The 26,741-nt window shown below is 43.9% G+C and overlaps 2 protein-coding genes across 2 annotated transcripts; one reads left to right on the top strand and one right to left on the bottom strand.

The window, feature by feature from the left end:
- The first annotated feature begins 756 nt into the window (after positions 1-756).
- Positions 757-15,013, top strand: LOC107298661 (leucine-rich glioma-inactivated protein 1-like). The gene is made up of 9 exons (XM_029286614.1): positions 757-968; positions 2,392-2,463; positions 6,439-6,510; positions 7,531-7,602; positions 8,098-8,169; positions 9,336-9,505; positions 12,121-12,309; positions 12,736-13,244; positions 14,696-15,013. The coding sequence occupies exons 1-9, from the start codon at positions 757-759 to the stop codon at positions 14,999-15,001; spliced, it is 1,674 nt and encodes a 557-aa protein (XP_029142447.1). The 3' UTR covers positions 15,002-15,013.
- A 1,853-nt stretch (positions 15,014-16,866) lies between these two features.
- Positions 16,867-23,808, bottom strand: LOC107298672 (FXYD domain-containing ion transport regulator 3). The gene is made up of 7 exons (XM_015828051.1): positions 23,736-23,808; positions 23,336-23,368; positions 21,683-21,706; positions 21,242-21,316; positions 18,218-18,254; positions 17,818-17,855; positions 16,867-17,693 (listed from the first exon to the last, which is right to left on the bottom strand). Exons 1-7 carry the CDS (start codon positions 23,776-23,778, stop codon positions 17,677-17,679), a joined length of 267 nt encoding a protein of 88 aa, XP_015683537.1. The 5' UTR covers positions 23,779-23,808; the 3' UTR covers positions 16,867-17,676.
- Between the last annotated feature and the right edge of the window lie 2,933 nt (positions 23,809-26,741).

Here is a 26,741-nt window from a genome sequence, read left to right as displayed (position 1 = left end):
GGTCGGCAGCTCGGCGTGCCGGCTTCCCCACCCCCACCCGCACCCCGTGGGTTGCGTGTCTCGGTGCACGTGTATACGCGGCAGAGCTGCGTCGAGAGCCGAGGGAGGGAGGGGAGGTGGAATCGAACGGGAAGCGCTCGATTTAGCCGAGGGGCTCTTCTATTTCCGCTTAGATCTCGATCGATGGGCTCTATTTTGGTTTAGCCGGCGAAGAAGCCAATCGATCCCAGAGAGTTTTTAGACCAGCGGAAGCGCTCGGGGGGGGAAAAAAAACAAAACAAAACCTCCAGGCGCGCCCCCGCGTGGGAAGGCCCCCCCCCCCGCCTCTCTCTCTCTCTCTCTCTCTCTCTGCCCGGCGAGCGAAGGAAAGCCCCGCAGCCTCCTCGCCAGAGGGCAGGGCAGGGCGCGCAGGCGGCGGCGGGCCTCCCGTCTCCACCCCGGGAGGCTGGATGGGGCCAGGCAGCGGCTCGTCCCGGCCGGGAGGTGGCGGCGGCGGTGCCAAAGCTGCCTCGGAGCCCGGCGCCAGGACGGAGGGGCCGGCCACGCTCTTGCCTTAGACCCGCCGAGCAGGAGGAGGAGGAGGAGGAGGAGGAGAAGGAGAAGAAGGCAGCTGGGCGGCCCGGGCGCGCGCGCCCGCCCGCTCCGCTCCGCTTTGCGCTTGTCCCGGGGAAGGGGAGGCCGCGAAGGAGGGAGCGAGGAAGCCCTCTCGCTGCGCCTGCTCGCCTGGCTTGGCTGGCTGCCTGGCTGGCTGGCAAAATGGGCTGGAGCCGGGAGCTCGGCGGACCCGGAGCTCGGCTCCTGCCCCTGCTGCTAGCGCTGCTGGTGCTCCTGGCCGGGCAGCCGCCGAGCGCCGGCCGGAAACCTCCGAAGAGAAGATGCGCTTCGGGCTGCACCTGCACCAAGGACACGGCGCTGTGCGAGGGGGTCAAGGAGATCCCCCGCGATCTGCCCCCGAACCTCATCTCCCTGTAAGCTTTCTCTCGGCGAGGGGGAGGGAGGGGGGGCTTCTCTTAACCTCCCCCCCCCTTTCCTTCCTGCCCATCTATTTCTTTTTTTTTTTTTCTTCCTTTTTTTTAATCCCCTCCTTGCTTAACGGCAGCCCAAAGAGCTACGGTAGTTGATCTCCCGGTTTATGTACATTAAATCGACATGGACTCCTTTGATCTCAAGATCTGAGCTTAAATCTACGGCGGACCCCTCTCCCAAGATTAAAGCTTGCAGGGAGGGGGGGGGCTTCCCGAGGAGAAACAGACACCCCTTTTCTCCAAAGGAAGACCAGTTTGGGCTCGGGCCCCCATCTTCTGAAAACTGTCATGAAAGGGGTCCTGGGGACAGGCCAAAGATCTGCAACCCCTGGCCTGGCCCAAACCCTTACCTGAAGGCTGGCCTTGCCTGCAGAGTTGAGGACAACTTTTGTGGGGTCTTTGGGTGGCTGGGAGGGGGTGGAAGTGGCTGGGAGGGAGCAGGGAAATTGAACTAGCAAGGGGCCACGAAGTGCATTGCTTTCCCTTGGTGAGAGCACCCATCTCTGGTGCAATGATGGCAACCAGGTTAGCAGAGATGTGGCTGGGAAGAAATGGATTTTAATCAGGAGAACACACAAACACATCACAAATTCTGCTTGAAGTCGGCTGAAATTGACCGTGCACCCTCTCTCTTCTTCCTTAGAAACTCACCTCCTAAAAGCAAGCTACCCTAACGGCTAGTTGCTTCTTCTATTTTTTTTTCCAGTGTATTTATGAGATACCTAATGGGCAGTTTCCAGCAAATCTTGCATCATTGGATCCCCAAAACAACAACCCTGTGAAAGAAGATAGGCTGAGGGAAAGCAACTGGCCCAGGTTCACCCTGAGTCAGGAAAAACACAAATTTAGATTTCCCCCATCCGGACCTTAATCGATACACCGTGCTGGCATCCAAAAATCAGGAAAAGATGTCCCTCCTTGAAAGGATGGGGAAATTGCTGAAACTGGCAGCTGCAAACATTCTCGCACCACCAGCAGCCTGCCCAAATTATTGCAGATTTCCCGAGGAAATTAGATGCAGCTTGACAACCCCCCCCCCTTGAAACTCGGAATATTGCCAGAGATACACCTCCATGCAGACAAATGCGCCTCAAGCTGCTGCAGGTAAATTCCTCCAGGTAAAACTGGCTCCAGGAAACTGCTCTCGTCACCCATAGGAGAGTGTTCAAATGGCAACATCCAGAATTTTGGATTACTATCCATTGCTAATTTACTTTGAGCAAGATTATTCTTGATGGTTGGTCCTTTTCTTCGGGCCAGATGATGGTGCCGCTGCTTTGTTGCTGAAAACATTCTCTCTCTCTCTCTCTCTCTCTCTCTCCCTCCCTCCCTCTCTCTCTCTTTCTCTCTTTCTCTCTCTCTCCAGGTGTCTTATTCGATCTGGGTTCACTGAGGTCTTGGAAGGCAGTTTTCAACAGGTGCCGTCTCTCCAGCTGCTGTAAGGATCCTCTCGGTTGTGAGTGTTGTGGCATGCATCAAAACGTGTGTACTTTAAGTGTTCCTCAGTCGGTGTGTATGGTACATGAGACCCGGTCTCTGTTTGCCTACTCAATCTCCCAGTCACAGGATCTTGCCAAGAAGCCCTCTGAATGTGACTCCTTTTGTCTAAATGCCTAGTATTTCACCTGATTCCTGATAAGGAGAATGGCAAGGATTGTGCCCTTCTTTGGTTCTAGGGGGTGTACGCACTGGTTTTCTTTCCTTTTGACCTACGCTGTTCTTTGTGGATCCATCAGTCCACCTTGGGAAGTCTCCCTGAGGATCTGAATGAGGAAAGGGGAGCCGTACTCATCATGTAAAGTGTTCGTGGCACGTGATTCTGCTTGCTTATATATCTGGGGTCTGTAAGGCTTAGTCCCGGAATTCCCAGTATGACACCCTTCCCTTTAGATCAGGGGTCTTCAAACTTGGCCCTTTTATGACTTGTGGACTTTGACTCCCAGAATTCCTCAGCCAGGCACGCTGGCAGAGGAATTCTGGGAGTTGAAGTCCACAAGTCATAAAAGGGCCAAGTTTGAAGACCCCTGCTTTAGATATACAGGTAGTCCTCAATTCATTTAGTGACCATTCAAAGTTGCAACAGCACTGAAAACAGTGACTTTGTGATCATTTTTCACATTTATAACCATTGCAACTTCCCTCCACGGTCACGTGATCAACATTCGAATGCTTGGCAACTGGCTCATATTTATGACCGTTTCAGTTCCCCTGGAGTCATGTGATCCTCCTTCTGACAAGCAAACTCAATGAGGAGGCCAGGTTCACTTAACAACCGTGTTACTAACTTAAGAACTGCACTTAACAACTGTGGCAAGTAAAGTCATAAAACGGGGCAAAACTCACTTTTAACAATTGTCTCGCTTAGCGACAGAAATGTTGGGCTCGGTTGTGGTCATAAGTCGAGGACTATGTATATTGGTCTGCAGCTCTTCAAATTTTTAATCAGCGTCTCCTCCCAGCGGCCGTTTCGTCACGTCTGAATATTGAGAAAAGATGAGGTATTCTCTCTGGAGTTGCAAAGATTAGGATTAGTCGGCAAAATAATTTTAATTGCCGATTAGCAGCACCCAATTAGACAGTCAGCAAATCTGCGCATATCTCTGTCGCTACAGATCAGTCTGTGCAAAACAAAACCTGCAAATATTCTATGTATAATTATAACTGCACCAGTGGCATGTTAGGAAAATTATTCCTGAAGGAGCAAAAACGGAGTGTGGACTTTTTCAAAGGCAGTATGTGCTGCACATTGCAGAACAAGTACACCATTGAAAAAGCAAAGACTCTTTACGATAGGGTTTCCCAACCATGGCAACTTTAAGACCTGTGGACTTCAACTTCCAGAATTCTCCTGGTTTCACTAGGATTCCCTTCAAAGTTAATAGACTTAGAATTGTCCTGTTAATTGATTAATGCCCGAGCTTTCATCTATTGGCACCTTTAACAGGGTAACACGCACCTCTACCTGTTGAGTTGTGTTCAAACCGCGTATTTTTCTCAATCAGTTGCAAAGCATAATGGCTCCCTTGGCCCAGAGGCTAAAGCTTGATTAATTCTAACCTTGAGCAGGTCTTTTTAAGGCCTCTGCATGTGGTGCAGACTTTCTTCTTTGGATGAGTGTATTTTGCAAAGCTGCAAAATGGGTTAATTCAGTAACCATGTTAAGTTCCCATGTTTATGGATTTGGGTAATAGACAGTGCTATTTTACCAGTTCTCATGAATTAACATCCCCGGGCTCCTTATGTGGCGTACATAATACAGGCAGTCCTCAACTTACAACAGTTCATTTAGCGACCATTCAAACTTACAACATCACTGAAATAATGACTTATGACCAGTGGTGGGATTCAGTCAATTCGCACCACTTCGGCAGAACCGGTAGCTACTTTTTTGTTGCCCAGGCCCAGAATGGACTTCCGGTAGCGGCATCCACACAGAGAACCGGTTGTTCCCATATTTGAATCCCACTACTCCTTCCTTCCTTCCTTCCTTCCTTCCTTCCTTCCTTCCTTCCTTCCTTCCTTCCTTCCTTCCTTCCTTCCTTCCTTCCTTCCTTCCTTCCTTCCTTCCTTCCTGTGGTAGGATTCAGCCAGTTCGCACCACTTCAGCAGAACCAGTAGCTAATTTTTTGTTGCCCAAGCCCAGAATGGACTTCCAGAAGTGGCATCCACACAAAGAACTGGTTGTTCCTATATTTGAATCCCACCACTGGGTGTTTCCCAACCATGGCAACTTTAAGTTATGTGGACTTCAACTCCCAGCATTCCCCAGCCAGCCTTTCAACTTACTGCCATTTGTTTAGTAACTGTTCAAAGTTACTATCTGAATCCCACCACTGCTTATGACCATTTTTCACACGACAGCATTCCCACGGTCACGTGATCAAAATTCAGAGGTTTAGCAACTGGCTCACATTTATGACGCTTGCAGTGTCCCAGGGTCATCTGATCCCCTTTTGCCACCTTCTTACAAGCAGAGTCAACGGGGACACCAGAGTCATTTAAGCACCGTGTTACTAACTTTAACAACTGCAGTGATTCAGTTAACAACTGTGGAAAGAAAGGTCGTAAAATGGGGCAAAACTCACTTAGAAAGTGTCTCACTTAACAACAGAAATTTTGGGCTCAATTGCGGTCGTAAAGTCGAGCACTACCTGTATGTGTTCATCCTGTAAAGGAGGGTGTTAGCATATCTGCATACAACATGTGTCTGTTTTGGGACCAGTGAACCGTTACAGTTGCCCATTGTAATGGAATGTAATGCTGGTTAAAAAATACGCCTTCTTTCCCATTTGCAACCTAGGAAACAGACATTGGCAAAGCAATAGTGATTAGTTTCTTTTTTTCTTTTTTTAACCAATGAGCTGCGTACTAATCTTGGATATTTTGGGTCTGGAAGCCTCCTGATCCCACATGCATGTTCAGATTTAAAAATACCCTTCCGAGAAAGACATTCATTCAAGACCTTCTATGTTCCTCCATCATGTGCTCCAAAACTCATCTCTGAGGTTGAGAAATGGATGACCTCTGACTCACTGCTGGGCCGAGGGAAATTTCAGGCAGGAAACAATTAGATCATTTCTACAATCTGGGTTTAATGATGTGCTTTAAAATTTAAAAATGCTCAAATGAACCTGCGTAAATATTTTTAGCCCAACCAGTTGGTGGTTGGTTATAAAGTGGGGGACGGGGTGGTGACGATGTTGATGGTTATGATGGAAGGAAATCTGGCAAGCAGTATCACCTTCAGTAGAAAACTGTGATGCAGATCATCTTGTCCGAGGGTTTCAGGCTACCTGGCCTAGGGTGCTGCTTTCCATAGCTCTGGGCCCCCATGTCTGTCTGGCCCCTGACATCCACCCTAGTTACTTGCCCCTGATTGTAGAAAGAGCTACATGGAGCTGTATGGGCATTCGATCTTGTCTCTGGCCAGCTTTAATCCCAGTTTTGCTAGGCCAGATGTTGGAAGACCTGATGCCCTCAAGGCCTCTTTAACTCTGTCTCCTCTCTAGCCAGCAGCTGACTCTCCTAGGCCAGAGGTCCCCAACCTTTTGGGCACTAGGGACCAGTTCCGTGGAGAAAGGTTTTTCCATGGACCAGAGAGGGCGTGGTTTTGTGTGCTGCCTGCATCCCACGGATGGGGCTTTGCTTGTTTATGTGGACCAGTTGCTGGCATTCTGCCGCCTGGTACTGGTCCATGGACCAGGGGTTGGGGATCCCTGCCCTAGGCTGTCCCTTCCCTGACCCTTAGCACCCTTATCTTCCCCTCCTGCAACAGTCCTGGTTGTTCAGAGCGCTTTCGTTCATCATAGAGGTGGTGTTTCCTTTAGGAACCCCAATAAGTGGCTATTTCTCCTTTGTAGTTCTTGCAAACTGACCAGCCTGCCTGCTTTTTCCCCAACCTTCTCCTCCTTAGCTTGATCACTTACAACTCTCTGGAACTGATTGGGGACGACGCTTTTGTGGGACTTGTGCACCTGGAATATCTGTAAGTACGCAACAGCGGTGGGTTTGGGAAAAGAGGAGCGAATACATCAGTGAGGACCAAGATGGGTTGACACCAGGAACTTGCCAAGCCTCAGCATCTCAGTCAAGAACAGAACAGCAGAGCCCCTCCCAATGGGATGGGACTTTAGTGAAGGTTGATGGAGTCACAGTCTATCAACATCTGGACTGCTGAATATAGCAGATAAGAGACAGACCCTACAGCTCATAAAGAGATGGGCTTGCAGGATTTAAGAGATTGAGTTGTAGCTATGGAACTATGTGGAGAAAATGCTGGAAGGAGCTGTCACAGAGAAGAGGGCATTGATTTATTCTCCAAAGCATCCAAGGGCAGGACAAGAAGTAATGGGAGGAAGCTTGTTAAAGAGAGGTCCAACTTAGAAATAAGGAGATTTTTTCTGACATTGAGAACAATTAATTAATGGATCAGCTTGCCTCCTGAAGTGTTCCATCACTGGAGGTTTTCAAAAATAGACTGGACAGACATTTGATCGGGATGGTATAAGCTCTCCTGCCTTGAGCAGGGGTTGGACTAGAAGACCTCCAAGGTCCCGTCCAGCCCTATGATTCTATGTTCTATGAACTGTATAAGTCTGAAAGAACCCAGCCTGGGAATATATCTACTATAAGATGTGCAATCAGCTTTATTTTCCTTTATTCATGAAACTTCATTCCAACATCTAGAAGGTTATATGTGGATGATCCCAGATTTAGAGCCCATTTGCTTTTTGTTTTGCACGTTTCTTTATTTGTCAAATTATAGTGCTGCTTTTCTTCCAGAAGCAAAAGGCAATGTTGTGTAGTGGTGGTTCTCCCCCCACCTTCTGATTTTCTCCTCATAGGAACAGCCCTGTGAGGTAGGCTGAGTTGAGAAAGCATCACTCGCCAAAATCATGATCTGAGGATGGACTTAATTCCATCTTTTGTCCAACATCTTAACCACTGCCCTATTCCTTTTTCCTCCTTTCCTGAGACTTACAAGGATTTCTCTCCTACTTGCTAGATTCATTGAACAAAACAGACTAGAAGCCATCTCCAAGAATGCCTTCAGAGGCCTGAAGGGTCTTCTCCATCTGTGAGTATTTTGTGGACATCTTCCTAGTTCCTCTTTGGACTTCTGGAGTTCTGGCAAAGTTTATCACACAACTTTGCTTACTATTTATTTATTAGATTTTATATCCAGCCTTTATTTTGGCTAAACTCAAAGTGGCATGCATTTGTAAGGGTCCCCCCAGCAACTTAGCCTCAGACAGCAATGATTTTGTGTGGTCCGGGTGCCTTTATTATCCCAAACACTCCTTCATTTTGGTTCTTGGTGCTGTCTGTTGTTTGCGTGCAGACATTTCATTTCCCAATTAGGGAACATTACCAGCACTGATGATGTTCCCTAGTTGGGTCATGAAACGTCTGCAAGCAAACAACGAAGCTCAAGAGAGATCAAGGACTCCACGGTTCAACCCTGAGCTACCAATATTCTCTTCTGGGGGGACGGTTCCATTTCAACACACAGCACGTTCCCAGACCTACCAACTTCCTTTAAGGATATTCTTTTTCCTTTCCATCCTCCCAGGAATTTAGCCAACAACAACTTGCAGACCTTACCAAGGCACCTCTTCCGAGGCCTGGATTCGCTGACTTCAGTGTAAGTTGTGGGTCCAGCAAAAAGAAACAAGAGTATGATTTTGGGTAGAAAACATTACTCAACCTCACTTCCAGCTCTGGTCAGGAGGGCAACCAAGGGACCCAGGTCCTTTGCATATGCAATCCAAACAGATGAATATCTCACACCAAAGATAGTCAGCTGTCCACTGGCTTAATTGATGGCTTAGAGTCAGACCCTCAACTCCCCATTACCCAAAGGAACATAAGAATTGTACAGACCATGCTCAACCTATGAACGGTCATTTAGGGACTGACAGGCATTCCCCCTCCAAAGTTACTTAAGACCCAATTCCAAATTTCTAATGGCAGCCCCTCCCCCCACAGTCACATCACTGCATTTCAGGGGCTCAACAGTTGGTGTGAATTGGCAGCACTTCCAATGTCCGTTGACCATGATTTATGACGTTTTTGCTGAAAACTGTCCTTTGCTTCATAATTAAGACACCGTGAACAGTGGGTTCGCTTAACGACTATGGCTTCACTTAATAACCGCCGCAATAAAGGTAAAATCAGGTCGGTCACATGATGATCTGCTTTACAAGTGTCACAAATTGCAGCTGTAATGGGCAAGGACTATATGTGGGTCCATTATACCTGGAAGGTGCCATTGTAACAAAGTTGGCACCTAAATCAATGAATCCCATTGGAAAGGGATGAAACATCAGGGATTTGCCTGTTGTGATGCTTGGTACAAAGACGTCCGTTGTTTAAAACCAAGGATAGCTTTTAACCTCTTAGGTTAGTTTTCAGGCTTGCCCTGGAAGGGGTGATTTGACAGCCAAAAGATTGGAAGTGTTGCCCCCTAGTATAGTGTTGGTGAGTTTTCATACGAGATGGATTTAACAAAGATTTTTACAAAGAAAATAAGACATCCACCCAAAATTGTTATCATCGGATTTTGATGGACCAGCCTGAAGATTTCAGGGTTGAGGGTTGGACGTTTCCTGGTTTTGGCTTGGGGAAGGAAGAGAAGGATGTGAACTGTGGCAAGTCAGAGAGATGGGCTGGCCAAAGAATGAACTACCTTCTGCCCCAAGAACCTGGAAAGGCATCCCCCCGCCCAAAAGACACAAAGCTGGCCCTGGGTGACCGTTTTGCTGCCCCCCTGCCCTCCTGGCGATCACCCACCGACTTCTCTCTCAACAGGGACTTGCGGGGAAATGCTTTCCACTGTGACTGTAAGCTGAAGTGGCTGGTGGAATGGTTGAGCCACACCAGCGCCTTGGTGGAACCCATTGAGTGCCACTCGCCGGCGGAGCTGAACCGCACCAGTCTCAGCGAGCTCCGGCCTGGAGGGTTCAGCTGCATCACCACTGGTAGGTCATCCTTTGTCCTAGGCAGGGTTCCCTCCAGCGAGGAAGGACTGCCAGCCCTACCAGGAGTCAAAGGCAGCCAGCAAGTATGACTGTCCTGGAAGGGTCAGCCAAATGGGTTAGCTCCTTGCTTTGTTTCTCCCTAATGGGGAGAAGAATGGTCTTGGCTGTCTATGTAGTAGTAGTAGTAGTAGTAGTAGTAGTAGTAGTAGTAGTAGTAGTAGTAGTAATAATAATAATAATAATAATAATAATAATAATAATAATAATAATAATAATAATAATAAAGTTGGAAGGGACCTTGGAGGTCATCTAGTCCAACGCCCTGCTCAGGCAGGAAACCCTATACCATTTCAGACAAATGGCTGTCCAGTCTCTTCTTAAAAGCTTCCAGTGTTGGAGCATTCAAAGCTTCTGGAGGCAGGTTGTTCCACTGATTAATTGTTCTAACTGTCAGGAAGTTTCTCCTTAGTTCTAGGTTGCTTCTCTCTTTTGGTTAGTTTCCATCCGTTGCTTCTTGTCCTGCCTTCAGGCACTTTGGAGAATAGCTTGACTCCCTCTTCTTTGGGGCAGCCGCAGAGATATTAGAAGACTGCTATCATGTCCTCCTCATCCATCTCTTCATTAAACTAGATATACCCAATTCCAGCAACTGTTCCTTATATGTTTTAGCCTCCAGTCCCCTGATCATCTTTGTTGCTCTTCTCTGTACTCTTTCTAGAGTCTCAATATCTTTTTTACATCCTCATTTTTGTCTTGAGTACCAAAAAGACCTTGGTTGACACTGGATTCTAGGTCTTTTGATTTGCAGGAAAAGGTTCTATCTGCAGGTTTAATTCAAGCAGCCAGATGTCTTAGATCAGTGGTCTTCAAACTTGGCAACTTTAAGACATATGGACTTCAACTCCCAGAATTCCTCAGCCAACCCTGGCTGGGTGAGGAATTCTGGGAGTTGAAGTCCATAAGTCTTAAAGTTGCCAAGTTTGAAGACCCCTGTCTTAGATTAACTCTTCCCTCCTTAGAGAATGTATAGCCATGGAAATGGAAGAAGTTTGAATTAAGCTCAGGGCAGGACAAATAGAAAGTGTATAGGTTTGTCAAGGATCTAATGAAAGTAGTTTGCGATATGTGGCTATTTATTAAGTTTCTATCTCACTAAGAAATGTGGCAATTCCAATCTAAACCAATGGCATCCTTCAGGTGTGTTGGAGAAACCTATGAATTCTGGGAGTTGAAGTCCCATACAAGCACATATTGTGGCAATGGAATGGGGAAGTTTCATGTAGACAGAGGTTGCTTAGATTGTGGTGTCATTTTCCCAGACTTCTTTTCACTTTATTTATTTGCCAAAGTGGCTGATCCTGCTGAAGCCGGTGTTGCTTAAATTCACAACCTGCCCACTTTAATTTAAATAACTTTGCATTATTTGAATGACATGCTGAGCAGCGGGTCTTAAGAAATGTGTTCTTGCCCGCGTGGTCTGATCTCTTCCATGGGATGGCATATGTTGTGCCTATGGTCCATATCTTCAGCCTTCTGGAGAGGACTTATTATCCCAGGAGGAGGGAGTGGGAAACTTCTCTGCAAGGACTATTCATCACCATGAGTACGTGCAACATTTATTTCCGAAGGTCTTATTCCCTTGAATAAGGGGTAAACTGAATGCTGAAGATTGGTGGCGGACAGTAACTTAGTTGCTTTCATGACCTACTGGTGAGCATCCACAGACATCTGCCTGTCCATGTTGGAAGCAATATTTTGGAATTGATGGACTCTTGGATCTGCAGCGGACACAACTTTTGTTAGTCTGAAAGCTGAATTTGGCTTTTGGGGAGCATTCTGGGGGATGCAGTTCCAAGAAGTGGGCAGGGCCGGGACGAATCATAAATTTGGCTCCTTGTTGCATTAAAAATTGCAGTTCAGCTTCAGGGCAGGCTTGAAGGCGGGGTTAAATTTTGCAAGGCAAGGCCTGGAACTCAGAAGGGATTCTTTTCACTTGCTCTGGGTTGACCCAGCAGGATTCATCATTGTGGATCAGCCAGAAGGCCTAGCAAAATATATCAGAGTGAGCAAATAAAGATGTTCTGCCTGGAACATTTAATAATAATAATAATAATAATAATAATAATAATAATAATAATAATAATAATAATAATAATAGTAGTAGTAGTAGTAGTAGTAGTAGTAGTAGTAGTAGTAGTAGTAGTAATAATAATAATAATAATAATAATAATAATAATAATAATAATAATAATAAAGTTGGAAGGGACCTTGGAGGTCATCTAGTCCAACGCCCTGCTCAGGCAGGAAACCCTATACCATTCCAGATAAATGGCTGTCCAGTCTCTTCTTGAAATCTTCCAGTGTTGGAGCATTCACTGCTTCTGGAGGCAGGTTGTTCCATTGGTTAATTGTTCTAACTGTCAGGAAGTTTCTCCTTAGTTCCAGGTTGCTTCTCTCCTTGATTTAAACACAGCATCAGCCCTTGCAGAAATGCATTTATTAATTAATTGCATTCCAGGCTGCCAACGGAACTTCGCTTTCCGAATAGTTGAAGGCCACCGAGGATTACGAGATTCTACCCGTTTGAATGCTAATTTCCACCTTCCTCTCCACAGAACTTGTCCTCTTTGACACTTTGCCAGAGCAGTCACTTTCAATAGAAACATTCGTCTACCATGATGAGGAGAATTTGGTGATTGCACAGCCCTTTACTGGACGGTGCAACTTCTTGGAGTGGGACCACGTGATTGGGAAATTTCGCAGCTATGCCACTATCAATGGTAAGAAACCCACAAACACTCAACACAATCACTTTTCTCCTACCAGCATTACTAGTGAAGACATTGCCTTTGTTGTTCGGAAACATACAGTGAGTGACATTCAGCAGCACCAAGCTACACCCCATAATGAATAAGGAGCTACCCTTTTATGCCTATCAAATTTCTCTGCAGTTTGTAGGTCTCTAAGCTGTGGTCTGTATTTAGCTCCGATCCTCTCCTTGACACACACACCCAGAGGTTTGCTGCAATATTGTAGGAGAAGAGCAGGCAAAGTTGGTTGGGGTGGGGGTGGAGTTAAGTGTGTCTTCAGATTAGAATCCTTGCATTCCCACAAGCACTCCAAACCCAACCCATCCTGAATTCCATTGACCTTTATCTGGCGCCAATTTAGTTAATGGTAATTAAATAGATAACTAAGGTAAGTAAGCATCACTCCATCTTTCTCCTTCTCAGGTTCTTCCACTGTGGTCTGCAAACCTTTGGTGATTGAAGGTGAACTTTTTGTGGTAGTAGCTCAGCTCTTTAGAGGGTCCCACATCTACAAGCGACAGGAAGCTACAGGACAGTTCCTGCACACCCAGGTCATCGAGAGCTCCCGTATCCGCAAGCCCAATGACATTGAGGTCTTCCGAATGGAAGGAGACTGGTATTTCATCATGGCGGACAGTTCCAAGGCCGGCTCGACCACGTTGTATCGCTGGAACGGTCACGGCTTCTATTCCCACCAGTCCTTGCATTCTTGGTATCGTGACACAGATGCTGAATTTCTGGAGATTGCTGGCAAGCCCCACCTCATCTTGGCCAGCAGCTCTCAGCGCCCTGTTGTCTATCAGTGGAACAAGCAGCAATTTGTGCGCCGTACAGACATTCCTGATATGGATGATGTATATGCTGTCAAGCATTTCAAGGTCAAGGATGACGTGTACATTTGTCTGACACGGTTCCTTGGAGATTCCAAGGTGAGATTGGAGATTGGGGAGGTTGGTCATTACTGTACCTGCTTCCCTGGGGTCACACATTTCACCGAGCCCTAATGTGGTTTGTCCACAACCTCCAGAAATGTGGCTATTTGGCCTAGTGTGTTGGGTGAATCCAACCACTGGGGCTTGCAGATCAGAGGTTATAACTGAGCCTATGTGGGCCTTAGGACACTGTGGCATTTTCAAGTAAACCTGATGCAGTTTTAAACATAGCCTATAGGAGAATATATTTGTGCTTGGTGAAAACTATTACTTTTGTCTGCTGCCAATCAAAAACATGCCTCAGTGAGAAGCACAAGTTGTTACAATTGATGGCCTGAAGGCTGGACAGATCTAGGATGACCTCCAGATATGTTGGATGTCAACTCTCTTAATTCCTACCCATCATTAGGAAAGCCTACAATAGTTGAAACGTCTTAACATATGGTACCAGCTGCTCAGAATACCAGTGTTGCCATCCCATCTCCTTGATGGAAGATTTTGAGTAAAAGGCTGGGCAGCCATCAATTAACACATAAATCTGGGTTCCTGCACTAAGCAAGAGCTGACCGTTGATGGCTTACACAGACTTACTCAAATGCATATTTCTGTAGTGTTTGGTATGGCAAAGCAGAACCTATCTGAGCTTCTGATGAGAGCCATTATGTCACATTACCATTTCTATTGGAAGCACATAAGCAGATAAAGTAATGATAAATTAAACAAACAATAAATGTACATGATGGTCCAAAGAATAAGCTATCTGAGGTTGGTGTGACTACTATTGTGCACCACTTTAGTTTTATCCAAGCAAGAAAGTAGATGCAGATTATTAAGCTTGGCCCTTTCTCTTCAAGCTCATACTGGTTCTGGACCCATTTAGAGATGAAGTTGAGCCAGATATCTCCTTCCCATTGTCAGGTTGGAGGGATGGAAGAATTAGGTTATTTAATCCAATTTCACCTGTGCTCTCTTTGCTAACTTCAGACTATAAGTAAGGCCTCCAATTAAAAATTCTGGGATTTTAATGAGTTCTGACATTAAGTACATTAAGTCTATGCCTTAATGGTTCTTGCTAGATCTGATCTTAGTAGAAGAGAATATGCCAAGGCATATGGTTCAATTTTGGCTCAATCAAATCTAATTTATTGGGCCAAGATTAATCTGAGCCAGGTTTTTCTTTTCCAATGTGTTATGAATCAGGTAGATTGCTCATTGAGAAATAAATGAAATCCCTCTCCTTGGTTGACTCCCATTGTTTTCCACTCTCTGGAGAAGCCTTGCATCTGGACTTAACATTAGCTTCTTTTCTCCCATAACACTCGCATCTTTCTAAGACTTGCCGTGCTCATAGTTGCAGCCGACATTGCCCTGGGCTTGCATACCTGCACGCCCTTTTACTGAAACTGTCTTCAAGAAATTGCATTTGAGTCTTCTTCTGCTCTCCACAGGTGATGCACTGGGATGGTTCCATGTTTCGAGACGTCCAACAGATGCCTTCTCGCGGCTCCATGGTCTTCCAACCGCTGAGCATCTCCGGCTATCGCTATGCCTTTCTTGGCAATGACTACTCCTTCAGCAAAGTCTACCGCTATGACCCCATCACTGGCCTCTTCCAGCACTTCCAGGAGCTCAACACCCAGGCCCCGCGTTCCTTTGCCCACCTCAACGTTGACAAGCAAGACTTCCTGATTGCCTCCAGCTTCAAGGGCAAGACACATATTTACCGCCATGTCATCATAGATCTGAGTGCCTGAGCCTAGCGACAGTGGGGCTGGGGGGGCATTGAACAAGAGTAGGAGGCAGCTACCGCAGGGAGCAGCAGTCCAGGAGAAGACCGCTGGCTCCTGGAAAGTGCAGTACCAGAGGCAACCACAAGGGGGACAGCATTGGAAGTAGATGCTGTTGAGGGTGCACTTCTCCAATGGCACAAGACACCAGCTGGCCACCAGGTGGGAGCTAGGCAACTTAAGAGCCATAATCAATCACTAGCAAATGCAACTTGAGTGGCAGCAGAAGTCAGCAGTTTTTTCTTTTCTTTTGACCTGCCAAATGATGATAAACCGATGCTGCCATTGCAGGAAAGGGCCAGATACCTTGCAGTTTTGCAGTGGGGCTAACTCAGAAACCCTCACCAACAAGGCAGAGGTCAACCCTCTCCAGAATTGCTCGGAATTTCCATTCTTTTCCCCCATTCTATCATTTCCTAACAAGGATGAGGTTGATTCAGTTGAATTTTCTTCTTCCCTTTTAATGGATTTCTGGAAACTTTTTTTTTTTTTTTGCTTATTTTGCCTGCTTGCTTGTATGGCTCTATTTTCTTTTGAAAACATTTTTTTTTAAAAAAATGTGCAATCGTGCATCAAATAACTGTAACCAGTCCTATGCGTGCCTGTTCAAAAAGCAAACACCACTATGGCTGAGTTCACACAATGCAACAGAGACAATTAAAATGGAGTCAATAGCTTGGGATTCAGTTTTGGGGGATCGTAATCTATTGTGGAAACCAGGCCACGATATTAAGTTATCCTACAGGGTTTTTTGGCTATCCCAAGTCGAGGGTCCAAAATGTTGTGTGAACACAGCCAAGGAATCTTGGAATACCTTTAAATGTCTGATGGTATAAGCTCTGTATGTTATACTCCCCTAGGAATAGGTCCCGTTGATCTTAACTGGGATTAACAGCCCAACCCATAGATATTGGTCTGCCTCCCACTCAGTCCTACTGGAAGCTTGCCTCAACCTTTCCTTGAGATATGAACAATTTCCTGCATTCAGCAGAGGTTTTTTCCAAAGCAGATCTACATCAAGCAGTGTTACAGTCATTTGCTGGTTACATTCAATGGCCGTTTTAATGGCCGTTTTCTATTTCCCAATTTAAGGATGTATAAAGATACACAATGTTAGGCATCAAACTATGTCAGGGAGAGACATGACTGAAGCACAAGCTTAGTGTTAAGCACACAAGGGGTCCCAGGGAATCTTGATCAATCGGAGGACTTTGGAGGGGGAGAGAGAGAACAAAGTGACATAAAAGGCGCATGGACTCATTGATAGAATGGGCAGAGGGGAACCCTTCTGGACAGAACCGTTAGCTGAAACAGAGGTGGACTTGCAAGGAATATAGTCCAGCATTTATTTTTCAACCGTAAATAACAATTATTCAGAGTCATCAAATCTCCTTCTAGGAGAGGAGATACTCTATTGTGTATCTTGCTCTCGCTGGACTGGGAGAGACACAGCTCAGGCAGAAAATACACCGTGGGGGGGTGGGGGTGGGTCTCTTCAGAAAGACAGGCTTATTTTCCTCCGTGGGCTCCCCTTTGCGATGCGGCATCCCACATACAATACATTGTAAATAAAAGTCAATATATTGTTTGTGGGCTCGTGAGTGTTCGGACGTGTCTCCGTTTCCCAAATGTTGAAGGAAGTATGTGGGGATGCTACTCAGAGCCAAAGGGAGGGAGATCGATCCCCTGGCCTTGAAACAACAACTGGAGTGCACCCACAACCATTTTGATACAAGTTCTTTGCAAGGGTCAAAGCACTGAAACGGTTCAGTCAAACACTGAGTTGAAAAAGGTAAGGCGGCTATTGGACGTATTATGTTAAAGCACAGTTTCTTTAGCTAGGATTTATTGAATAAGCCACCATTGACAGCGCTTGCCCAGAAGAGTAATCCAGAAACTGAGCAAGCCATATTCTCAGTGGTACAGAATGAAGCACGGGTAATCCTCGACTTATAACCATTGGGTTAAGTGACCGTTTGAAGTTATAACGACACTGAAAAAAAGTGACTTGTGACCGGTTTCCACACGACCGTTGCAGCATCCCCAGGGTCATGTGATCACAATTTGGGCACAATTTGGTTGCAGTGTCCTAGGATCGTGTGAGCCACCGTTTGTCAGTTCCCTGGCTGGGTTCCGACAAGCAAAGTTGGTGGGGGTAGCCAGAGTCACTTAAGGACTATATAATTCCCTTAAAAACAGCAGTGATTTGCTTAACAGCTGTGGCAAAAAAGTCATCAAATGGGACAAAACACACTTAACCACTGCCTTGCTTAGCTACGGGATCAGTTGTGGCTGTAAGTCAAGGACTACCTGTAGGGGATCAAGCCAGCATAAGTTGCTTGTTTCTGATTTTCTGCATAATACAACACAGACCTTGTTTAGTTAATCAATTCCCACAAGGTAGATGTCTACTCATTCTGGTGGCCTAGCAATTCTATTGCAGCGTAACGTCGTTCATAGATTGGGGGCATTTTTTTTCCTTGGGTGCATCAGAGAGGGTCTACTCTAACAAGGCAGTGAGGTTTTATTTCCCAAAACAAATGCAAGAAAAGGCAACAAAACAAGCCCATGGTTCGTTGGTCAGGAGGAGAGCCATTTCACCAAGAGTCGGGGCCGGTGGCAGTCATGGGAAGGGGCTCCATTCAGCACTCACTGGCTCCTAGAAGACGCGGGTGAGAAAAACCAAACAAGGCACATTTTAGACAAGAGAAATGGCGTGGTTTTCCCCTCATCCTACATAAAAGATTGACTCGGGAGAGACTGAAGGCAATTTGTTCTCTTACCTGCAAGGGGTTGTTTCGGTGCCACGACGATGTACGTGCTAAATGGGGGGGGGCAAAAGTTGAGGTTAAGGAAGCTGGAGCCCAGATTTGCATCCTCACCCCACCTTCTCGTTTTTGGGAAAGGAAATTCAAGATGGCGCTTGTCCCAAACAAGAAGCATGAAGCCCAATTGTGCTTACTCAAGTGATCTTAACCCTGTGTTTCTCAACCTTGCAACTTTAAGAGGTGTGGACTTCAACTCCCAGAATTCCCCAGACAGCCGTGCTGGCTGGGGAATTCTGGGAGTTAAAGTCCACACCTCTTAAAAGTTGCAAGGTTGAGAAACACTGTCTCAACAGGGGTCCACCCCTTCCAATCCATCTTAACATGTCCCATAGCTGTGTTAAAAAAGCTCTCCTACCTGCTTTTCTTTTTGGGCTTGCATTTGCACTTTCCACCTGGTGGGGAGAGATGAGAAGGACAATGATTAAAGCAAGAAAAGGATGGGGCAAAATTACAAAGGTCAGCTGATACATCTAAGGCATCTTAGCAGGCAAAATAGTCAACTTCAGTTCCTGCCTCTTCCTAGAGTGGTTGGAGAACATCTAGTAGGAAGCAGAAGAAGCCAGTGTGTTACAATACTCTGTGGGTTAGAATTCAGTGTTTCCCAGCCTTGGCAACTTTAAGGGATGTGGACTTCAACTCCCAGAGTTCCCCAGCCAGCATGGCTGGCTGGGGAATTCTGGGAGTTGAAGTCCACATATCTTAAAAAGGCTGAGGTTGAGAAACACTGAATTCTAGATAGACCTGGGCTCTATTACAGAAGACAATGAAGTTCTACTGCAACTCCCAAAACACACTTTGCATATGGAAGGTATTGACCAGATTCATATCCTACATTAAGCCATAATTGTATCCCACCATGGCTGAGCCAAAGCCAAGAGATCTACATCATGGCATGGTGGAGAATGTGAATCCGGATGCAGGGAATCTGCCCTGTAAGAGACTGTTGAACATCCAATAGCCCAAACTAGGTACAGTAGTGGCCAAAATTGTGGAAATGTTTTGGGAAAAGTGTACAGTAGAAATGCCATCTTTGGTTAAGTTTTCACCAATTTTTCTTCTAATTTCTTTATAACTGTAGCCTTGTTCACCTAATAATACTATTTTACATCGCTTTCTGGATGCCCAGTCAACTCTTTGCACCATTACTTTAATTTTATTACGTTTTACAAGCTCACTAAATGAAAGAACACAAAATAACCCAACCAACTTGATAGCGATCACATAACACACTGACAAATGTCCTCTTCTCAGCTTCAATACATGACATCAATCACTGAATCCTACTGTGATCTGATTGGCTCATTGGCAAAAGAAGATGACACCTGATTGGCTCTCTAAATACTCATGCTCATTGGCTACAATCGGATAAAGGAAAGCTACCTGATATCAACCTAAGCAAGTTGTGCTTCCTTTTTCTGGATATTTGGCTATAACTTTTCATAGAATACAGTACAGGTAATTGAACAAACTTTGTTGCATTACATTCTTGATTAAATTATCTTTCCATTGATATATAATTTTATGGTACTACTCCAAAACAAAGTGGTGTTATTAGCCATCAAACCTCAAAAATACACTTTTCCCAAAAGGTTTCCACAATTTTGGCCACTACTGTAGGTCTCATGAAGTTGAATCCTGGGAATTGCATGTCATGGACTCCCCCCCCCCCTCTGCTATGAAAAATCAGGGTTAATTGGAAAGTGATCACTAACATTTCTTCAAAGCCTAACCCTCGTGGGATTGATTAACACATTTTTGTTTCATTGCCAATGACTTCACTGGGAGGTGGGGGGAGGTCCTATGAATAGGCAGAGGGAGAAACCAACTCAGATGACAGAGGGTAGAAGATAGGAGTAAGTAATTGTACCAACTACAGGTAGTCTTCAACTTACGACGACAGCTGAGCCCAAAATTTCTGTGGCTAAGGAAGACATTTGTTTAAGTAAATTTCACCCCATTTTACAAACTTGCTTGTCACCTTTGTTAAGTGAACAGTTGCAGTTGTTAAGTTAGCAACATAGTTGTTAAGTGAATCTGGCTTTCCCCCATTGACTTTGCTTAGCAGAAGCTCACAAAAAAGTGATCACATGACTCCGGGACCCTGCGACTGTCATAAATGTGAATCAGCAGCCAAGTGTCTGAATTTTGATCACGTGACCATGGGGATGCTGCAACGGTCCTAGGTGTGAAAAACGGTCATAAATCACATTTTTCAGCACTGTTGTAACTTTGAACGGTCACTAAATAAACTGTTGTAAGTCAAGGACTACGTGTAGTAGTTCTTAGCTCTCAGGGATTCCTCTTTTGAAGGAGAATGCTTTCACCCTCATGTAATTTTCTACTGCACAGTGGTGAGGGGGCAATGTGTTTAAACAAGAGTTAGTCCTTGACCTCACGCAGCCAAATGTCTTGGGGTGTCTGTGGTCAGTTCTTGGTGTTTTGGGTGGGTGTATATCTATTTAAAGTATATATACACATCCTAGCCTGCAGCCCGAAAGGCTTACAGATCAAATTACTTTTAAAAATAGCAGACCTCTTTTTCGGGTGACAACTGTAAAGAGAGAGGGAGAGGTGACTTAACTATGAATGGATGGGAATTAAGGTCCTAAAGGTTCTCTTTTTTTTTNCTTATTAAGGGTTCCAAATGATTTTTTATAGGTGTAGCTTCATGAAATGACAGAATTAACTTGTTAACTTTACGGAAGATGGGAATTTTTTTTCTTTTCTTTGTTTGTATAAGTAAGGGATGGTGTTAAACTATCTTGCTGAAATGGTAAAGATCTTGGGTATTTGAAGAACTAATTAAATGAATAATTTTTATTAACATGGAGGAGATGGATTGCTTAAGTTTAGAGTTTGGAGTTAGAGATATTAATATTTGTTTACTTGTATTTGAATATTAGCCTAGGTTTGGTTTGGGAAGTCCGGGGGGTGGGGGGATGGGATATAACATTGTGTAATATCTGTGATGTATTTCTTTTTTTTATGATAAAAACAATAAAATTTTATATTGAAGAGAGAGGGAGAGGGAGGGAGGGAGAGAAAAGAGAGAGAGAGAGAGAGCAAAAGGAAAAACGAATGGGGAGGGCAAAGGAAAAACAGAGAAACCAAACATCTACAAAAATCCTCTCATTAGGAAGGAATGAAAGAGAGGGAGGAGGAGAGTAATATAAATGCTTCCTCAGAAGGATCATGATAAAATAGTTTGACACTTCAACTGGGAAAGGACATTTGCTTGGCCCAGGGAAGAATCTGATCCTAAACATACATTATAAAACAATACAACCTAAAAAAAGGTCCTTCCTAAGGACTCTACACAGACAGCATTTTCCCAGTCTCCCAGAATTGTTCCCTTCCCCCAATTGTTGTTTCCACTTACTCAGGAGGATAACAATTCCCAGAACACACAGAATGCCTGCAAAGACCATACCACCAACACGGAGCGAATGCCAATCTAGAAGAGAAAAGGAGACCATTGAGTGTTGCTTTTAGATTAGCAGCAAAATCTGTCCTGCTCATTTCAAGACTACCCACTTCACACACAAAAAAATTGCAGTGAGGACAGCTTTCCCCTGGGCTGAAGAATTCCGGCTGGCTAAGAAAGAGACAGTTTGTGTTAAGGGACCAGTTTGTGCAAATGAAAAAAAAACAAAATTCTTAACAGAGATGCCTACAAAATAGGCCACATGAGTGTATGGATGTGGGGGGAAAGGCTGTTATGGGGTACAATCTTTCCCCATATTTTTTTCCTGCTTTTTATAAACACTACATCCACACACAACGCACTATTAAAACGTGGCTGAGAATGAGATAGACTTACCGTATGTAAAGGGGGAGTATTTATCTGGATAAAGGAAAAGAAAGATAGTTAACACTCTGTTGCCTGTGATCTGCAACTCTAGTTAGGCAAGTAGCAAAGGATTCCAGGCTACATCTTTGCAAGAAACCAACAGTTCCAAATAGGTTCCGTAATTTTGCAGCAAAAAACATTGACTTGGGTGGTAGGAACCCTGCCTTATTCTTGAGTGGAGAACTAGTAACTCCCCAAATGTTGCAGAGCTACAACACAAACTATACAAGCATAGTCAGCCAGCATAGACAATGGCACTGAAGGTGATGTTTGGAAACATCTGGAGGACTCGCTTACCCATACCTTATTGAGATTGTAGATCTTTCTGTCCAAGTTCTGTTTTGTATCCTGTCCACTCTTATGCCTCGCTTCCCCAAACATGTCACTCAAAGAACCCTCAGGAATAACCTACTGGTGATCAGCACATCTTAATCCCTGTTGGCTGATCTCAGTGATGCCCTGAGGAATTTCATCTGGCTTGAAAGAAATCTCTCCAAATCCACCACCTCTAACATTCCTCTAGAACAGGGCTTTTCAACCAGTGGTACGGGTACCACCTGTGGTACATTGGCACCTGGCAAGTGGTATGCGACCATCCTAGAAAAGTGGTAGCAGGGGAGGGGAATGAGCTGAACCGGTGGCAGCACCGCACAAGCCTGAGCGAGAGACGGCTGGAGCTGCAGGGCTGTCAGGGCTCGGCGGAAGCGCCAGGATCTTGGCGCTGATCCTAGTGCTTCTGCTGAGCCCTGAAGAAGCACCAATCAGCTGGAAAGCAGCACTGATCCTGACGCTTCTGCTGAGCCCAGAAGAAGCGCCGATCAGCTGGAATGTTGCAACATCTCCAGGGTCTTTTGATTTACATTCAGATGCTTGGCAACTGATTCATATTTATTTATGACGGTCACAGTGTCCCAGGGTCATGTGAAGTGACCAAAACCTGCTGCAACCACCCAGCAGATGGGGGAATAAAAACCAAACACCCCCCACCCCACCCCCACTGCCAATCCTCAACAGAAATGCTCACAACAATGAAAACCTCGGACAGGAGGAAGAGCGCCACCGGGCGGGCAGGCAGCTATCTTGCTAGGCTGTGGCTTGGGGGGGCACTTTTTTCAGTGCCATTGTAACTTCGAACAGTCACTAAGTGAACTGTAGTAAGTCAAGGACTACCTGTACTTTATCACTTTTTTCCTTTTTTTTTTTTTTTTTGGTCTTCATGTTTTTGACACCTTGCTAGGCGATTGGTGGTACTCGGATGTTACCATATCCTAAAAGTGGTACAATGGGTGAAAAGGTTGAAAAGCCCTGATCTAGAAACTACTAAAGCTGAGGAGCGGCATCTCTGGTCTCCTTCAGAGTTCTCCAAAGTGGTCATTATTAATCCCCAAGTCTCGGTGGGATATCCAAGGGCTTGTCATCATTATTCACAGTGCTATGAATTAAAGTAGTATTTATTAAATTATTTTCATATAATAAATCTTCGGGATTGATGAAGGCGTCAATGAGATGAAAAGTTTGGTGGCCCCTGGTCTAGTTTTTCATGATCAGCCTGATCTTCAGTAGAATTTCAAAGAGGTCTTTTGCCCTGTTTACAGGAAGACATCAGCCTATGAAGTTACTCACCTTCAGGGTCCTTTGCCTTCAGAACAGGAAACCCTGCAAAATTGAGATGAAAAATATTATCGAGTGATGACAAAAATACAGCCCTCCATTTCTGCCTCCCAATTCTAAAGATACTATAAAGATTCAGAAGGACTGGCAGAACCTGGAGGCAGAGTTAAAAAGGGGATCTGCCTAGAATCCTTACATAGCCACAAGCAAACTAAGTCCTGTCATAAATTCCACTGAACCGTATCTAATTCCAAGCAAGTGCTAATTAGTTGGGAAGATTGCGTAGGCAATAAATCAGTTTAATTGGACTTTCACTGGTGGACCTGATCTTTTGCCCTGACAGATTCCCAAGAACATTCTAAATCTACTTTAGAAAAGACCAAAGATGAAGAAAAGTGGCATGAACATTTACCAGCCAATAGACAAAGGAGGATATTCATGGCGGTGGATTTCATCTTGATACAGAATGAGATCTAAGGGGAAAAAAAGAAAAAATGGCCAATTCATATTTTCTATTAGCCAACTCCATGTTCTTAACTCATCTAATTAAATAAGATTATATATTTTCTCTCTCTTTATATGCATATATATGCATATATATATATATACATACATACTGTATGCATATGTAAATATTTTATTGGTTTTTAACTATAATAATCTCCAGTGCCTGGTGTACAACGTGTTGTCTTGATTTATATTTTAATAAGAAAAAAGGACAATAATAATTAATTAATCAATAATGATTAAATTTGATAATTCCATAATTAATATATTAATTAATGATATATTGCTTTGATCTTCCCTTCTCCCATTTGTATTGTCCTTCTTCAGCCTTAACCAAAATATAATTCTTAATATTTTCAATATATAAATGATTAGATATAGGCATTTTTTATATTTATACAAATAATAATCTCTACGTATAACATTTTTTCCAGCTTATATTATTCTTATAACCATCATCTCTTTAGTTCAGCATGCATCCTATTTTCATAATTTTTGTTTACGCTTAATTTCCCTTACATTCAATCCAATTCTTATCAGTCATAATTTCTTCTTATGTTAGTCATCTAACTGTCCATTTAGGTACATCATCCCAATATTTTATGTCATGCATTATAATAATAATAATAATAATAATAATAATAATAATAATAATAATAATAATAATAGTAATAGTAATAGTAATAGTAATAGTAATAATAATAATAATAATAATAATAATAATAATAATAATAATAATTACATTGACATAAATGGAAAATTGTAACCAAGAGTATAAATATTTGCCAGAATTATATCTCCTGGGGTTCTTTCTTCTTTCTGACTAAAGAAAGAAGTTCCCTTTTGATCCATCTTAGACCCAAGTCTGGGCAATAAATGATACTCAAGACTGGCCATAACACAACCTTATTTCCACCACATTTCACAGTAGAAAATTCCAAAACTGAATTATTTCTTTTTGCCTGTCTTGATCCGTCCAAGATTTCATAGGGAGATCTCCTGATGCTAGTATTTGGGGAGGAGGGAAACAGTCTCTCCTTATCCATTTTATTCTCATGCATAATTCCTTTCAAGACTTTAGGGCTGTGCATTTATGCAGAATTGCGACAGAGGAAAAATGTGTAGGTGTCACGCTTACACTCAAGGCACCCAACACCAGAAACAAGACTCTTACCCGGCGGTGGGGGCATGGGGGGGTTCTGATCTTGCATCTAAAACTGGACTATAACTGCCCACATCCCTCATAGTAAGAGAATGCAGATGGTTGGGTGTCATCAGCTACAACTGGAAGGTGACTTTTTCATTATTCTTGCACAGACCATCTTATCTAACCTGATGCATCCATAAGATTATATCTTCCTTGTTGCCAAGCTGGTTTGGCAAACTGCCATGGTAATTAAGAAGAATGGGAATTGTAGTCCAGCATGTTTGAAGAATATCACATGGGAGGGGAGGGGAAGCTTCAGCCCAACATTGCAAAATAGTCTTTTTTTAACTGTCTGGGGTCACAAAAGATTTCCCCAAGAAGCCTCAGCCGCTAGTTTAAAATTCTGTTTTAAAGCTTAGAAAATGAACATTGAAGATGCTGACAATAATTAGTTCCCCAATGCAAAACTAGAACTAAAACAAAATATTAAAAAAAAATAAGTACAGCAGCTAAAAATTCCACCAAGTAGCCCAAGCAGCATTTCATAGCATTTCTGAAAAGAATTTTTCTTACATACTTGGGGGGGGGGGGGAGTAAAGTTTTATTTTTATTTATTAAATTGTATTACATTTATATGCCGCCCATCTCACCGATAAAGTGACTCTGTTGCTTAGCTAAAAGCCTTCTTGAACACACAACTTAATACAGAATAACAGAATACGTTCTGACACTGCATTCAGTCATATCTTGATTTAATATTAAACCATTAAGGCACCATTCATATATTAAGCTATAAAACACTGTTTACAAATTACAATGACTGAATTCATACAATGCCACATACTGGCTTAAGCTCATGCTGGGAAAGTCACCTGAGATCCTTTCAGACTGTCATTTCCTAATAATCTCAAAATTATGCTACTAATTCACTTTTCTTCTGTCCTTAAATAAATGTATTTGTGATGATGTCACAGGTAAGAATCACCAGAGTGTTGCCAAGAGAATACAATATTTCTGGAACCACCTCTAAAATCACATAGCAAGCAGAATTTTTTTCACACACACAAAAACCCTTATTGAGAAATAGCCTTGAAAATGCATTTTGGCAAAGTAGATGCCACCTTTGTGACAATCTCGGAAGGGCTCAAACGTAGAGCCTTGGGTGATGATCAGAATGTTTTAGAAGATAAATATGGGCAAATATGGAAGGAGTAAAAGAGAACGGGTCACAAGACATGGCTATGTATGCCTGTAACCAAGTAGAATCCATAAGTGCCTAACAAAGGTGGCACAATGACAGAATGTTCCAAACAGAACAAATGCTTTATCCATGTTCTAATCCTTTAGGATGCCCATAGGAACCACATGTTAACGGTCCGGTGAACAGAAAGCGTTTTTGAATGGTGAATTGCTTTGGAAAAAGCTCAACTCCATTTTGACTACTCCAAATGTGTGGTCTTCTATTCCCAGAATCCCCCAGAATAGCCATGCCAGCTGGGGAATTCTGGGAACTCATTTGATGCATCGGCTGGGTCTTTTGAAGTTTGTCACTTAGCCCAATAATTAAGCAGGTGCATGCAATAGTTAAGGGCTGGGAAGAAACACTGGAAACAAACAAACAAACAAACAAAAAGGAACCATGAAAGTAACAGAAAGAGAAAATATTTGATCTGACCAGGGCTAATCCTGAGGAACTTTTATATTATTTGACATTACTAGCTGCAAAGCATCAACCAAAGCTAAATCATAGAAAAGAAAAAAGAG

Source organism: Protobothrops mucrosquamatus, unplaced genomic scaffold, assembly GCF_001527695.2.
Source record: "Protobothrops mucrosquamatus isolate PMUCROS unplaced genomic scaffold, P.Mucros_1.0 scaffold_220, whole genome shotgun sequence".
NCBI lineage: Eukaryota > Metazoa > Chordata > Lepidosauria > Squamata > Viperidae > Protobothrops > Protobothrops mucrosquamatus.
This window is presented reverse-complemented; position numbering and strand designations above follow the sequence as displayed.